This window comes from Gopherus flavomarginatus, chromosome 4 (assembly GCF_025201925.1).
Source record: "Gopherus flavomarginatus isolate rGopFla2 chromosome 4, rGopFla2.mat.asm, whole genome shotgun sequence".
NCBI classification, from domain to species: domain Eukaryota; kingdom Metazoa; phylum Chordata; order Testudines; family Testudinidae; genus Gopherus; species Gopherus flavomarginatus.
In genome coordinates this window covers 5,244,508-5,258,808 of record NC_066620.1, presented here as the reverse complement: position 1 = coordinate 5,258,808, position 14,301 = coordinate 5,244,508, and the positions used below count along the sequence as shown (strand labels likewise).

General features: G+C 36.9%; 2 protein-coding genes across 5 annotated transcripts in view; both read left to right on the top strand.

Moving 5' to 3' along the window:
* XRN2 (5'-3' exoribonuclease 2) overlaps positions 1-14,301 on the top strand; it is a 496,353-nt gene that overhangs the window by 343,289 nt on the left and 138,763 nt on the right. The window lies entirely within an intron of this gene.
* The window catches only part of KIZ (kizuna centrosomal protein), a 97,867-nt gene that overhangs the window by 56,684 nt on the left and 26,882 nt on the right, over positions 1-14,301 (top strand). For all 3 annotated transcript variants that reach the window (XR_007774108.1, XM_050951295.1, XM_050951296.1), the window contains exons 9-11: positions 3,831-3,981; positions 11,378-11,543; positions 12,618-12,683. Coding sequence is in view for 2 of the 3 variants with exons in the window: in XM_050951295.1 (XP_050807252.1) it covers positions 3,831-3,981; positions 11,378-11,543; positions 12,618-12,683 (383 nt within the window). In the remaining variant the exon portion in view is untranslated. The remainder of the gene's footprint in view (positions 1-3,830; positions 3,982-11,377; positions 11,544-12,617; positions 12,684-14,301) is intronic.

Below are 14,301 nucleotides of genomic sequence, written 5' to 3'. Positions count from 1 at the left end.
AAATGGTGCAAACTGTTTCAGTTATAAACTTCTGTTTTCATATGTTTATGCCAGTTTTTAATAAAAACACCTTTTTGGGATAAAACTATTTATGTTTGCTCTTGGCTTCAAGCTGTTTGGAAACTGAGGAAAATTCTATCAGTCATTTTTGAGTTAAATAGAGGAAATAATACTAGTTTCACTTTAAAAAAACAACAAAACACTTCTTTATTAGACTAGACAATTAAAATTGACTGAAATTTGAAACTTAATTGGACATAGCCCTCAATGGTGAATAGTGTCTTTGCTGGATTTGTAAAAAATGGCTTGAAATTTAACAAAGTTATGATCATATTAAAACTCTGTGCTGAGTATGCTCGTTTACAAGTGTGTACTTTCAGGTAGACTCACTGCCCTTGTGTGCTGCACAGGATGCATGCACTTAAATAAACAGATGAAGGGAACAGCAGTTGGTCTGTTTAGCATCTTCTTATATGGAGATATACCTATCTCCTAGAACTGTGGGGACCCTGAAAGGTCATCAAGTCCAGCCACCTGCCTTCACTAGCAGGACCAAGTACTAATTTTGCCAGGGCCGCCCAGAGGATTCAGGGGGCTTGGGGTCTTTGGCGGCAGGGGCCCCCAGCTTCGGCCGTAATTCAGCGGCGGGGGTCCTTCCGCCCCAGAGCGGAAGAGGCCTCCGCTGCCAAATTGCCACCGAAGAAGCTCCAGGGGCCCAGGCCCTGCAAGAGTTTTCTGGGGCCCCTGGAGCGAGTGAAGGACCCTGCTCCAAGGGCCCCGAAAAACTCTTGTGGGGGCCCTCCGGGGCCTGGGGCAAATTGCCCCACTTGCCCCCAGGTGGCCCTGAATTTTGTCCCAGATCTCTAAGTGGCCCCCTCAAGGACTGCACTCACAACCCTGGGGTTAGCAGGCCAATGCTCAAACCACTAAGCTATCCCTGCCCTTAAATTTATATTTTTGACCAGCTTCAAGTCCCTTATTCATTTTTCTCCTCTCACTCATGCCCCTTCACCTCCCACCCCAGTAGAGTTTATTTGAATGTGTGATCATGTTTCACAGATACTCAGGCTTTGTATTCCAGCCACAGAAATTTGAAATTCATAGTCCTCCATTGCATCCCTGATTGGCCAGTCTTTGTCCTCTCTCCTCCCCAGTTGTGGGTTGGGATTTAACGCCTATCCCTGGTTCCTTTAATGCAGAGGCTGGGATAACTAAATTGAAATTAAAATGGAACTTTATAGGAATGGACCTTAAAGGATGGACAGTTCAAATAAAAAAAAATATAACTTCTCAAGAGAAATTTAACTCTGTCACGATGCTTTTACTGGTCTGTAGCAAGGACAACAGAAGTAAAAAATATTAATTAAATTGCTTCACATATTATTATGATTTGTTTTTTGTATTTAAATATATAGTATAAAATCAACTCTATATGCCATGTGACTGAGTTAACATTGCTGCAGGAAACCTTTAGCTTTTGCATTCCCTGATTTTTATTGTAACTGTGAACCCTTAATGGTTAATTATTTTGTATATACTATTGTAGAAGTCTAGAATGTTTCCTTTTCATGCACATGCCACAAGGTAGAGGAAGGTTTCATTAGTGAGATCATTTGCTGGCACAGAAACGAAAACAGAACTCCCTTCCCATGCCTTACTCTTAACGTTTATGCCCTAATCTATAACATGAGTAAAGTTACAGGAATGCTTGTGTTTGCAGGATCAGGGCACTTATTAGCAGTGAAGTCCCATGCATTTCACAGGTTTTAGTTGGCATTTGGAGACAGATACATCTCTGAGCTCTGATGTGTCGTTGCAGGATTTTCAAAGCTGTTTCTCAAGGAAATACACCTATAGCATTAAATGAAACTTGCCTCTTCTTGAATTTGTGAAATGTCTTTGGAATTGGAGCAATTTTTTTAAAATAATTTTTTTTTTACCAGATGTAGTAGGGAATATTTTTCAATATATGGATTGTTGTGAAAAATGGAAAAGCCCCTTTTGCTCAAAAATCCCTGTAAGTGTGGATTTTGAAAAAGCTACTGGAGAAAGAGGTGTTCCTTATCAGGCTGCTTAGTAGGGTAAGCAAAGTATTATTAGGGCCAGTTAGTTGCAGAAGGGAAATAGAACTCAAAACCTCCTGGTTCCCGACACCACACTTAATCCAGTATACCATGTGACTAGGAATATTTGTAAAGTGTGTATCAGTGCAGTAGAATGTTGCTAATTTACAGTAATGACTGGAAGGTCTGTTATGGAACACTGAATTTTGCAAATTACCAAGTAAGATGTAAGGGACCAGCGTGTAGGTGGTGTGGCCTAGCCATCACAGCTGGGTAGGGGTCCACACATCAGGGATGGTAGTTGGTGGGCGGGGGTCAGAGGAATCATTAGAGCTGGTATTAGGAAGCAAGAATTGGGGTCAAAGTCAGGCCAGGGTGGAGACGGGAGACCAGAGGTTGTAGTATTAATAAGAGTGGGACTTTTCAGCTTGGAAAAGAGATGACTAAGGGGGGATATGATAGAGGTCTATAAAATCATGACTGCTGTGAAGAAAGTAAATAAGGAAGTTTTATTTACTCTTCCTCATAACACAAGAATGAGGGGTCACCAAATGAAATGATTAGGCAGCAGGTTTAAAACAAACAAAAGGAAGTATTTTTTCACACAACGCACAGTCAACCTGTGGAACTCCTTGCCAGAGGATGTTGTGAAGGCCAAGATTATAACAGGGTTCAAAAAAGAACTAGATAAGTTCATGGAGGACAGGTCCATCAATGGCTATTAGCCAGGATGGGCAGCGATGGTGTCCCTAGCCTTTGTTTGCCAGAAGCTGGGAATGGGTGACAGGGGTTGAATCACTTGATGATTACCTGTTTGTTCATTCCCTCTAGGGAACCTGCCATCAGCCACTATTGAAAGACAGGATACTGGGCTAGCTGGACCTTTGATCTGACCCAGTGTGGCCGTTCTTATGTTCTTATATGTACCAGGCTGGAACTAGTAGGCAGGAATCGGGATCAGAGTCAGGCCGGAGGTAGTGACTGGGGATCATAGGTAGTACTAAGCTAGAGTCAGGGTCAGGATGAGAAAAGAGAGCATTGATCAGGAGACCAGATGAGGTCTGGAGTTGCACCAGACCCCAAATCTGTGGTGTCGACCAGCAAACTTCTTGAGGCACCTTCCAGAGTTAAACAGAGTTGCTGGTTAGAGGGCTGCAGGATACTGTCATGCTGGGTCCCTTGGGTTGTACTTCCTGCAGCGCCTATTCTCCACAGTGCACCCTGGCTGTGGCTCAGCATGGCCTCCCAGAGGCACTGTGGGAAATCAGCCATCCCAAGCATTTCAGACTCAGGTTCTAGTCCCTGCAGCCTTACATAAGTGAACAAACTCCATAAATCCTCAGTAAAGCATCCCACAGTCAAGCACATTGACAACTATACTTTAGTTTTAATAATCTCTGATAATTCTATGTAGTATATTATTAAATGTACCCAGACTATGGCAACATCAGTGATTATGTGAGCACTAATGTTAGTGCACGAAGGAAGAGGTAATCAGAATAAAAGGAGTTATATTCATTTCATCTAAATTTGTAAGACAGGGAGGGCAAGGATTTGTCAAGTGTAAAGGGACAAAGTCTGTAGACCCAGAAATGTTATTTTCCACTTTCCACGAGGATATTACAAATTGAGTTTTTAAAAAGTAATTAATAATATCTCATTGATTATACTGCACTAAACAAAAAGATATGAATAGTGTGGGCTGATTTTACATTTTATTGACACCCTATGTCTGTCATATTTACTGAATGTATGTCTGTTTTCCAGGCCTGATGTGCCATTGGATTTTGCCATGTTATGGGAACGTTTGTGCAAACACATCTTGTTCTTGAAAAAACACCATGTTTTGCTGAAGGAAGAAGTAAAAGAGATGTTTGGAACGTTACTGATTTCAGAAAAAAATGCACAAGGTCGCCAGGTTAGCACTTATGATCATTCAGCAGTTTTGCTTACTGGTAATCAAACTGTTCCTGTGTGTGCACACAAATGTGTGTCTGTGGCTACAGCCTGAGGTTTTGGTGAAAAATAGAAATAAAAAATTATTTTTTTGCAAAGCCGTTTTAGACTTACAAATAGACATCAGCTGTCACAGTGGTCCCCTACCATGATTCTTGTGATCAGTGATCACTACTGTGAAAGTTTAATCTTTACTCTTTGCTCTTTCCCTTTCCCACTTGTGCACTGATAACAGCTATTTAGAAATATGCATACGTTTATAGGAATAAGCGATATTTGTATAAGCACCATTATACTGTATAGTGGTGGCCACTTGTACCACTTTACCCGTACCAGTTTCTAAACCATTATGGTTTAGGTAGTGCAAAAATTATTTAGAAAAGAAAGCCCCAAGGAAGCTGCAGCTTTATCAGCTATCACATTTTTGTCTTACCCTTTTTCATTTAAAAAAAAAACACCAGGAAATTCCATACCAAAAAATCAGTACTTTAAAGTTGCAAGAATCAAGAAATGCCAAATTATATAACCATTTACTGTTGGTTTCTCAGGACCTCTATCTTATTCCATGTATTATCTATTTATAAATATATGCATTTGTTTGTAATCTCAGCAGAAGAAAAATATATAATGTGTAAGTCAATGGCAATGTCTACATAGTAAATCATACTGGAAGAAAAAACAAACAAACATAAGTCACTAACCCCATCTGACATTTTTCTTTTATTTAAAAAAACCCGAGAATGTCAGAAAATAATTGCCATTCTTAATCAGACTCTGAGATAGTTGAAAGGTGGTTTAGGAGAAGAAAGAGGGGGTCTCCATTTATTTTCTTCATGGAATAAAGCATTTTAAAGAATTTCTTCAAGTTTTTCAGTAGGGCATCAGTATTCCCCAGCCCCCCAAAATCCATATTTTAAATTAAATAGATGTGCTGTAGTGGAACCAGGAAAAAAAATCACAAGCCCATTATATCTCATTGTTCTCTGTTCATCAGTCTCTCTAGATTAATGGCTTTTCATTGTGAGTGATAGATTTTTTCTTTCTTAAAATAGCATTGTAATGCTTGGTATACTAAATTTATATGGACAATTTTACAAACAAGGCCGTTGTGTACACTTTTAAAACTTTAATATATATGGCTATAAACCAGCTCCCTGTAAAAAGAGCTGGCAGTTTGATGGACCAGATACTTCCCCCACCAATCCTACCACAAATCTCGAGTAAACGGGCTTTGCACAGAGCCGTAAGAGGGGACAGAAGAATAGAATCCCCGCCCCTGCCCCAGCCTGGCAGCTTGGATTGGACTAGCTGTGTGGCAGCTGGGCTGTCACTGAGCCCAAGAACTGTAGTAATAGTTGGGGCTCTTGCACACCCTCTGCAGGTAAAGTGTAGTTACTTTCATACCCTACGTGGTTTTCCCTCTGTGCAGCAGAGCATTGATGTTCCATCTGTGACTGAGGATTTCTGTACTTGCTGGCAAGGACACGGAGGCATTTGTCTGTATGTTGTGATGACTTTTTAAAATTTAGTATTAATCATACATAGCTGTTATGTAATGCTTTGCATCTGTTGATCACAAAGCTTGTCACAAAAGAAGGTGAGAATCATTATCCCCACTTTACAGATGGGGAAATGGACACAAAGTTATGTGCCTAAGCATCCACAGCAGGCTAGTGTCAGATCAAGGAACAGAACCCAGGTCTCCTGACCTAGCCCTGTCTGCTAAACTGTACTGTTTTCTCCAGAGGAGATAGATCATTATTGTCATCCAGGATATCTCTCTTCTCTACCTTTAAATTATGAGTTTATAACAAGACTTCTTTGCATGAATCCACAATCAAAAATCAGCCCTTTGCACATCACAGAGAGCAGATATATTATGAAGGGTTAATCAGATTTAGATTTGTAATCCAATTTTTTTCTTAGATAGGTCATAGCTGAAAAAATAAACTGAACAAATAATTTACAAATCTTGGTTTTCCTCCTCATTTATGCAGTTTCCAGAGGTAACTGATTTTTTTTTATTTCAGTAAAATCATGACCCAAACAATAATGTGTAAGATTTTGGTACATTGGATCTTTATTTTAAATTGTAGTCAAGGTAATTGTACTTTTAAAAGAAATAAGGATAAATTGTTTGGCTTTCAGACTTGCAATGCACTTTGCCTGAGCAAGAGACCCAGTCAAGGGATATATCTTTGAACTGATAATAAATATATTTACAATATTTGTGGAGCTACTCTTATACCTTTTATATTTGGTTATGGCATTGAGGAAGATATTTCAATGAGGCTAGAACATTGAGTGTATGATGACAATCAGGTGAGAATTTGAATAAAGATAGTAAAGAAAAAAGGATTTCTATTTAGAGTTCAGTAACATAAGAACTTTATTGCTCAACATATGCACTATAATCTGTTTGCTGTTGTGTTACATTGGTACCCATGTGTGCATGCATTTATTTTAGTATTATATCTACTAATCAGGATAAATTCTCAAGGGAATTTATCTTCAGGATAGATTTACCTTGGAAACCTCTTATTTACAAGGAAATTGCACAGGACAATAGGCTTCTATGAAGTAACCTATATAAATAAGGATAAAATACAAAGGCACGCAGCTCATTAAATACAACACATACGTTAAAGCTACTTGGATTCCTGGAAATATTTAAACAACCTGCTATTAAATTCTTTAGAATGGAACATATTTTATGCTAAATTTTTATCCCGCCTCTACACACGCACCTGCATTTTGAAATACAAATATCTACATGTTGAAAAAAAATCAAATATTTGCACTTAAAACTTCCAAATGGACAAAAAAAGGCAGATGGAGTTGTGATTTAATTATTTTGCCCATTGTGTGCACTTAGGATTCTTAATTATTAGGACTTTAAGATTAATACAGTTTTCAGGCCATTTTTGAAGTTTTACTGTGCTGACAGATGAAGATTCCACCAAACCTTACAGTGCTGGCTCCATGTATGGCATATTTTGTCACAGCATTGCTAAAACATCCAAGAGCATGAAAAGCCCTATCAGCATTCCAAATGTGCATATAAATCCACTCATGGAGGAACCCTATGTGCAGAGTTGGGAATGCTTTAAATGAGCATCCTGAACTTAAGGAAATTCCCATCAGTCTCTGTACCCCTCCATCACACAACCAGCCAGCTCCTCATTCAACAGGCCTGATGGTCTCAGAAGTGTTTGGCTGTGACCAGTAAGCCTAATTTCCCTTCTAGCATCATGTCAGATGTCGTGATCTTCTGTTTTGACGTATTCTCTTCCTCTCCTTCATCTTTCTCCAACCCTAGGTTACTTTTGTCCAATTCCTCCATGTGGTCTTCTCCATTCAAAAAGCTGTGGAGTCTCCCTCTTCCTTCCTGCCTGTAGTGTTGCCCGGATTCCTTCCTTTCTCTCTTCTCCTCCCCACACCCCCTGCATGTCTTACCATCCATTTCTTTGTCTCCCTCCCTCTCCCTATCCCCTGCCATGGATGTTTCCTCTTTCATTGCCATATACTTTGAGAATACCTGATGCTCCTTTTGTGGCTTTAGGGCTAGTTGTAGGGAGTTTTCCTCGGATGGGACTCTCCCTTTTTCTTTTGGTAGTCTTTGAGGGCATCTTGACCTTGAAACTTCAGGGTTTGACTTATGAAAGAAACTTTCTAACAAGTATTTCTGATAGAGTTGTTCATACTCAGTTACACTCCTGTAAATATAGGAACAATGCAGCTTATTTTAGAACATGCACCATCTTTTTAGCCTGATGTAGATCCTACCAGACTTTGGTTAAGAAGGCCTTTCTCCAGAAAACCTGGAGACCCTAATAAGGGTGTGAGAGTTTGGTCCCTGCTGATCCAAGCATCAGCACTTGTGCTTTAGGAAGCCATCCCATTTTATCTGAATTCCTAAATGTAATATTTAGTTTCCATTTATTACTTGTGAATGATAATTTGGAATGGTTTAACAATACTTTACTAGAGGCACAAAAAGTCACAGTGAAGGAAGGCGGTCATATTGGTAAAAAAACAAACAAAAAAACCCAACCACTTGGTTTAAAGGGGAAGTGAAGGCAGCTACAAAAATAATTATATAATATTAACATATGAAGAAAGGAGGAGTTGAATATAAATAAGAAGTTAGCAATTGTAGGAAACTGATAGGAGAAGTAAAAGGACACGAGAAATCTATGTCCAGTAGAGTTAAGGACAATAAGAAGGAATTTTTAGAAATATATATTGGGAACAAAGAGAATCTAACAATGGTATTCATCCATTACTAAATGGAAAGGGTAGAATTATTAATAATAATGTAGAAAAGGCTGAAGTGTTCAATAAATATTTATTATGCATTTGAGTAAAAAATAGATGACATAGTTATCTTGTATGATAACACTTTCTATTTGTCTGCTATCTCAGGAGTATATTAAGCAGCAGCTGCTAAAGTAAATGTTTTTAAATCAGCAAGTCCAGATAACTTGCATCCAGGAGTTTTAAAAGAGCTGACTAAGGAGTTCACTGAAGCATTAACGTTGATTTTCAATAAGTCTTGGCCCAATGTGGAAGATCCAGAAGACTGGAGGAAAGCTAGTGTTGTGCCAATATTTAAAAAGGGTAAACAGGATGATGTAGTTAATTTATAGGCCTGTTAGTCTGACATCTAACCCGGGCAAGATAATGGAGTGGCTGATACGGGACTCGATTAATAATGAATTAAAGGAGGTTAATATGATTAATGCCCAACCAACATGAGTTTATGGCAGATAAATTTTGTCAAATTTGATATCTTTTTTTATGAGGTTACAAGTGTGGTTGATAAAGATAAATGTGTTGATCTAATATACTTCTACAAGGCATTTGAATTAGTACTCATGACATTTTGACTTCAAAAAATTAAAAAGATCTAAAATTAACATGGTACACATTAAATTGTGGCTAATAGGTCTCAAAATGTAATTGTAAATGGGGAATCGTCATTTGATGGGTATGTTTCTAATAGAGTCCCACAAGGATTGGTTCTTGGCCCTGCAGTATTTAGCGTTTTTATTAGTGTCTTGGAACAAAACATAAAATCGTCACTGATAGAACTTTCAGATGACACAAAAATTGGGGGAGTGATAAATAAAAAGAGGACCAGTTGCTGATATAGATTGATCTGGATTATTTGATAAACTGGCCGCAAGCAAACAATATAGGTTTTCCTGTGGCTAAATGTATACTTCTAGGCACAAAGAACCTACCATACTTTTATGATAGGAGACTCTGTCCCTGAAAGCAATGACTCTGAAAAAGATTTGGTGGGATGGGATAAAGAGCTCAATCTTACTCATTTTAACAAAGAAGGTTAAAAGGTGACTTGATTAGTCTATAAGTATTTACATGGGGAATAAATATTTAATAATGGGCTCTTCAGTCTAGCAGAGAAAGGTCTAACATGGTCCAATGGCTGGAAGTTGAAGCTAGACAGATTCAGGCCAGGCATAAGGCATATTTTTTTTTGTTTAAACAGTGAGAGTAATTAACCACTGGAACAATTTACCAAGGTCGTGGTGGATTCCCCATCACTGACCATTTTTAAATCAAGATGGGATGTTTTTCTAAACATTAAGATCCAGGAATTATTTTGAGGAAATTCTATGGCCTGTGTTATACAGGTCAGATTAATTGATCATAGTGGTCCCTTCTGGCCTAGAATCTGTGATGGTGCACATGTCCATCAGTAACAGCATAAAATATATTACTAGTAGAACTTTTATGTCAGTTGAATTGCTTCTGATATAATACATTAGATTTGCATTGTGATGGGCTCTCAATTGGAAACAAGTCTGTCTTTTCAGTAATAAAAATATTTTGTGACCTTGGCTATATAACCTAATTTTTATTTTTAACATTAACAAAAAGCAATCATTTAGAATTTCTCTGATTTGTGTTGATGTGCTTTTGTTGTTTTCACGCATTGAAATCCTGTGCATGAGGTTAATTTAAAAAACAAAATAAAACCTTCACTGAAAGTTATTTGCTTATGACTCAAAAAGAGCCATTGTGGTCTCTTGGGTAAATAGCGGGTTAAGAAAAAAAGCAAATGAGTAATATTTACCTATGGGACCTGAGTGATGCTAGTTGGAGCCATTTCATTCTCACAGGTAAACATATAAAGAAAGTCACGAAATCTAGGATTACTTTCATGAGACATTAGTTCAGATCCTTGGAGGCTCCCTCATTTATTGAACCATTAGATAATTAGAGATTGAATCTAGTAAGATTTGCAGAATCAGGACACTAATTTGCACACTATATAATAAAAATCCTTAACAGATGGAGGGAGGGAAAAAAATGGAAACAATGCTCTATATTGATAAAAGGTTCATTTGAAAATACTTTTTAAACTGTTATTTACTTGTGTGTGTGTGTGTGTGTGTGTTGTGTACTTGATTTTAAGTTTTGGATCAAATCCATTTTTGAGTTATACAACCAAAAATTAAAAATATGTAAATTTCCATTTTAAAAAGCTTTTAAATGCTCAGAAATAACTTACTTTTTTTAAAAAGTGCTAAACTTGCTTCTAGAATGCTTTTAGCTCGGAGCTATGTTTTTTTAGCAATTATAGCCTTCTGGGAAAATGTAGGTTTTAATTAAAGATAGAAAAAGCAAAAAAGAAAGCTAATAGATTCTTAACTATAGAGATATGAATGGTGCTGCTGAAATACATATGAATACACGAGACAGAATAAACTGTCTGGGGACAATCAATAATACTATACATTTAGAGCCTGAATTAAAGCCCATTTCAATAAGTGGAAAGACTCCCATTGACTTCAGCTGGGTTTGGCTCAGGTCCTTCAGCCCCAAGTACATTGGGTTAGGTATAATTTTACCTAATCTTATTTTATTTGTAGTTTAAAACAATTTAGGTAAACTCTAAGCGTGGTCCGCCTGGCCAAAGTGGATGAGGAAAAATGATTCAAAATCCAGTTAGTCTGAACCAATTTTAAAATATTGTAACAATATTTCTGGCCTAGCATAGGTGATGGCACACTGTATTTTCTTTACTTGATGAGTCACTCATCAATGACAAAACACTGATGATTTCTGGAAAATGTATTGCTTAAAAAAAAAAAGGTGTTGTTAGTTTTGTGTTAGGAATTAAATTAAACTATGAAGTAAAGTAACAGCAATTTAACTCAGAGATAATTTAATATCTAACAACAAATATCCTGGCAACAGATTATATTGTTAAGTAAAGATTAACCTTCATTTATGTTGAAAAAGAATGTAGTTCTGAGACTAAGGATAATAGCGTGCTGCAGTTATTTTTACGTATTTATTTACTTTATTTATTTTAAATGCTGTAGGTTACGGTGTTATTGAGAGAGGTCCTTCCAGAAGAGTGTGATGATAGGTCATCTATTCATAGTAATGAATCATCTTACCGCTTGCCATCAATTCTGAATGACAATGGGGAAATAAAGCAAACAAAACACGCTCAATGGCTTGACAGCATTGGTACAAGGGAACAAGGTAACTAGTGTTAAAAGATCCACAGAAACAAATGCATTCAAAGTTATTATCATTCTCGGTGTCTCAAGATATATGTATAAAATATAATACCAAAGTCTGTAGAAAACTGTGTGGATTACTGCAGTTCTGATGAATTAACAAATTTCTTTTTTGTATTTACCGTGGGGTAATATAACGTGCTCAAATGTCCACTAGAAGTAATTATTATTTCTGTTCACTTATTTTAAATGAGCATTCTATAATGATTAGATTTCTATTTTTCCTTTTAAAATGTAAGTTAGAAATGTAAGCCCTGTGTTGAGGTCTGTCTACCATTTATAAAACACATTTTGCCATATCAAAATTAGGTAAATGTCGTTTACTTATAAACCTAGATTGGGGAATAGACTTTTTTTTTTCTTTTTTCATTTTTGGAAGTGAAAAATCCATGACAAAAAAAGCTGCATTGCATTTTTGAAGTTATGAATTGAATACGTTTATAAAAGTCTGGTTAATATCTTTAGCTAAAGAAAAGTAATGTAACGTAGTCTGTTGCGATGACTAAAATATGGTAACTTGCTTGGCATGCGTTCAGAGCATTCCTTACATGAAAGACTAAAAGAGACAGGCAGTTAGGATGCAGTCCTCTTTACAAAGCAAACATAAACAAACTGAGTCAGATCTCCTAAATTCCTGCTAGTCTGACCCAGGGAGGAGAGAGATACTTTGATTTAAACTAATTAATTTTCCAGTATAATGTATACTATTGCTCTTGGACTATTGGGCAAGACTGTAGTGTTTCTAGGTTTTGGGTTTTGTTGTTGGTTTTTTAAAAATCTCTTCAGGACTTACATTATTTAAGATATTTGGTTAGCTCACTGCTTTCTCTGGAAGCTACACAGAGACACAGTAGCATCATATTTGACTAAAGTTCACAGTAGGCTCCTCTTTTAAGAACCGTAATGGACAGTTTAGATCAATAAATAGGAGAGAACAAAAGTGAAAAATTAAAGGGAATATGGCTTAAAAGAAAACAAACCAGTCTGATCATTGTGGCTTTGAAATGTGTTTTCATTATTGTGTATTCACATACAGAAGTCACAAGCTGGTGTGAAGATGAGAGCAAGGAAGAAAGCTTGGCAGAAAAGATTTCTATTACAGGTAAAAGTAATGGCTGAATAATAGCCTCAAATACAGTATTCAACTTTATTATATAAACAAAACATTGCATTTCAGTGGTTTGTGGATCCACTAATACTGAGTAAATTCTGCTACTACATACTGAGCACAGAGATTAAACATAAGATCATAAAGTACACGCTTATGTTAACATAAACCAAGATGGAAAAATAACAGTGCCTATTTAATTCCTTGTAATCATGTTATACATTTAAACCATATGAATATCCTCTGTCATTTAGCCTTTGAGGTCTTAGTATCGGTGTTACAAAGGTCAGTCTCCATGGGGAAGATCCAGTAATTATATGGCAAACTACAGATGTTTCTGATTTGATTCTTTTCATTTCTGTAGTAATTGAACGTGTATCATTAGAATAAGAGCAGAAAAAACTGTGCTAGACAGGAAATGCTGCTTGTGCCTCTGTTATAAAGGCTGTCTGGTAATTTAAACATTTTATCAATAAGATTTATCAAGACGTGCTAAGATCTCCCTGTAGCAACTGTATTGTGCTTGTTTAGATGGAATTTGAAAAATATCATTACTTTTTTAGTCTAAAGGTATCAATAGCATACACTAGTATTCAGGACAGAACTCTGTATTTGTAATCTGTCTAAATGTATTACTTTATTTTGTAAAGTGTGGACTACTTCATTATAAATTCAAGTGTATGGCTCAATGTTTATGCAGGTGTATATACAATGATATGGAGGTGATGAGGCATACATGTGCATATACAATATTTGTTGGTGGTTTTCCGGACTGTTTTTTTAAATATAAAAACAGTGTTCTTTCATAAGGAGAACAACTCATGTTTCTGTGGAGGTTTTTTTACATTTCTTTCGTGAACCCTGTTTTATAGCTCAAATATAAAGACTTACTCCTTGTGTTCCAGGATTTCACCCTAGGAGTGGTTTCCCTTTATTAAACAAACAAATTAAAGGCATGCTTTGATCTTTTTCCATTTTGGAGAGAGGGGAAAATACCTAAGCTTACTGGCTTTGTGTGCTGTTTTTCCTGTCCTGTATCCAAACATGGCTTTGTTTTTTAACAGAATAACTGAACTGAACTGAATTTTAGAGAGGAAAAAACAACACACAGTTTAGGAACCTTCAACTTTAACAGAATTAATGTGTAGCCTCAAAATGACAAATGCACTTCGAAAACGTGAGTGGGTGGTTAGTTAAACCTACTAAGATTCACATTCTGAGTTCACTGTTTCTCCTGAAAAGAGTGGATGATATTACTAACACATAGACCAGTGTAAAGAATGGTCATTTTCTCTATGTAATTACATCACTAATAACTCCTTGAGGAGAACACAGAATCCTGAATTTGCATCTTAGCAGTTCGAGAACCTTTTAGTTTACTTTTCAGTTTCTTTTCTTTTTAAGGTACATTCGTTGTGAGGTCTGAAACGCTTTGTACAATAGATTCCTCTGGGGTAAAGGTGCCTTCCAAGTACCATCCTATTTAAAAGACTCTTTTGATTGGGGTCCAGTCTTGCATACTACTGACCCAAGTATGGAGTCAAAGTGCTAGCATCCAGCACTCCAGGGGGCACTGGGTAGATCAAAGACTGGGCTGCTGTGTTGGAAGTGC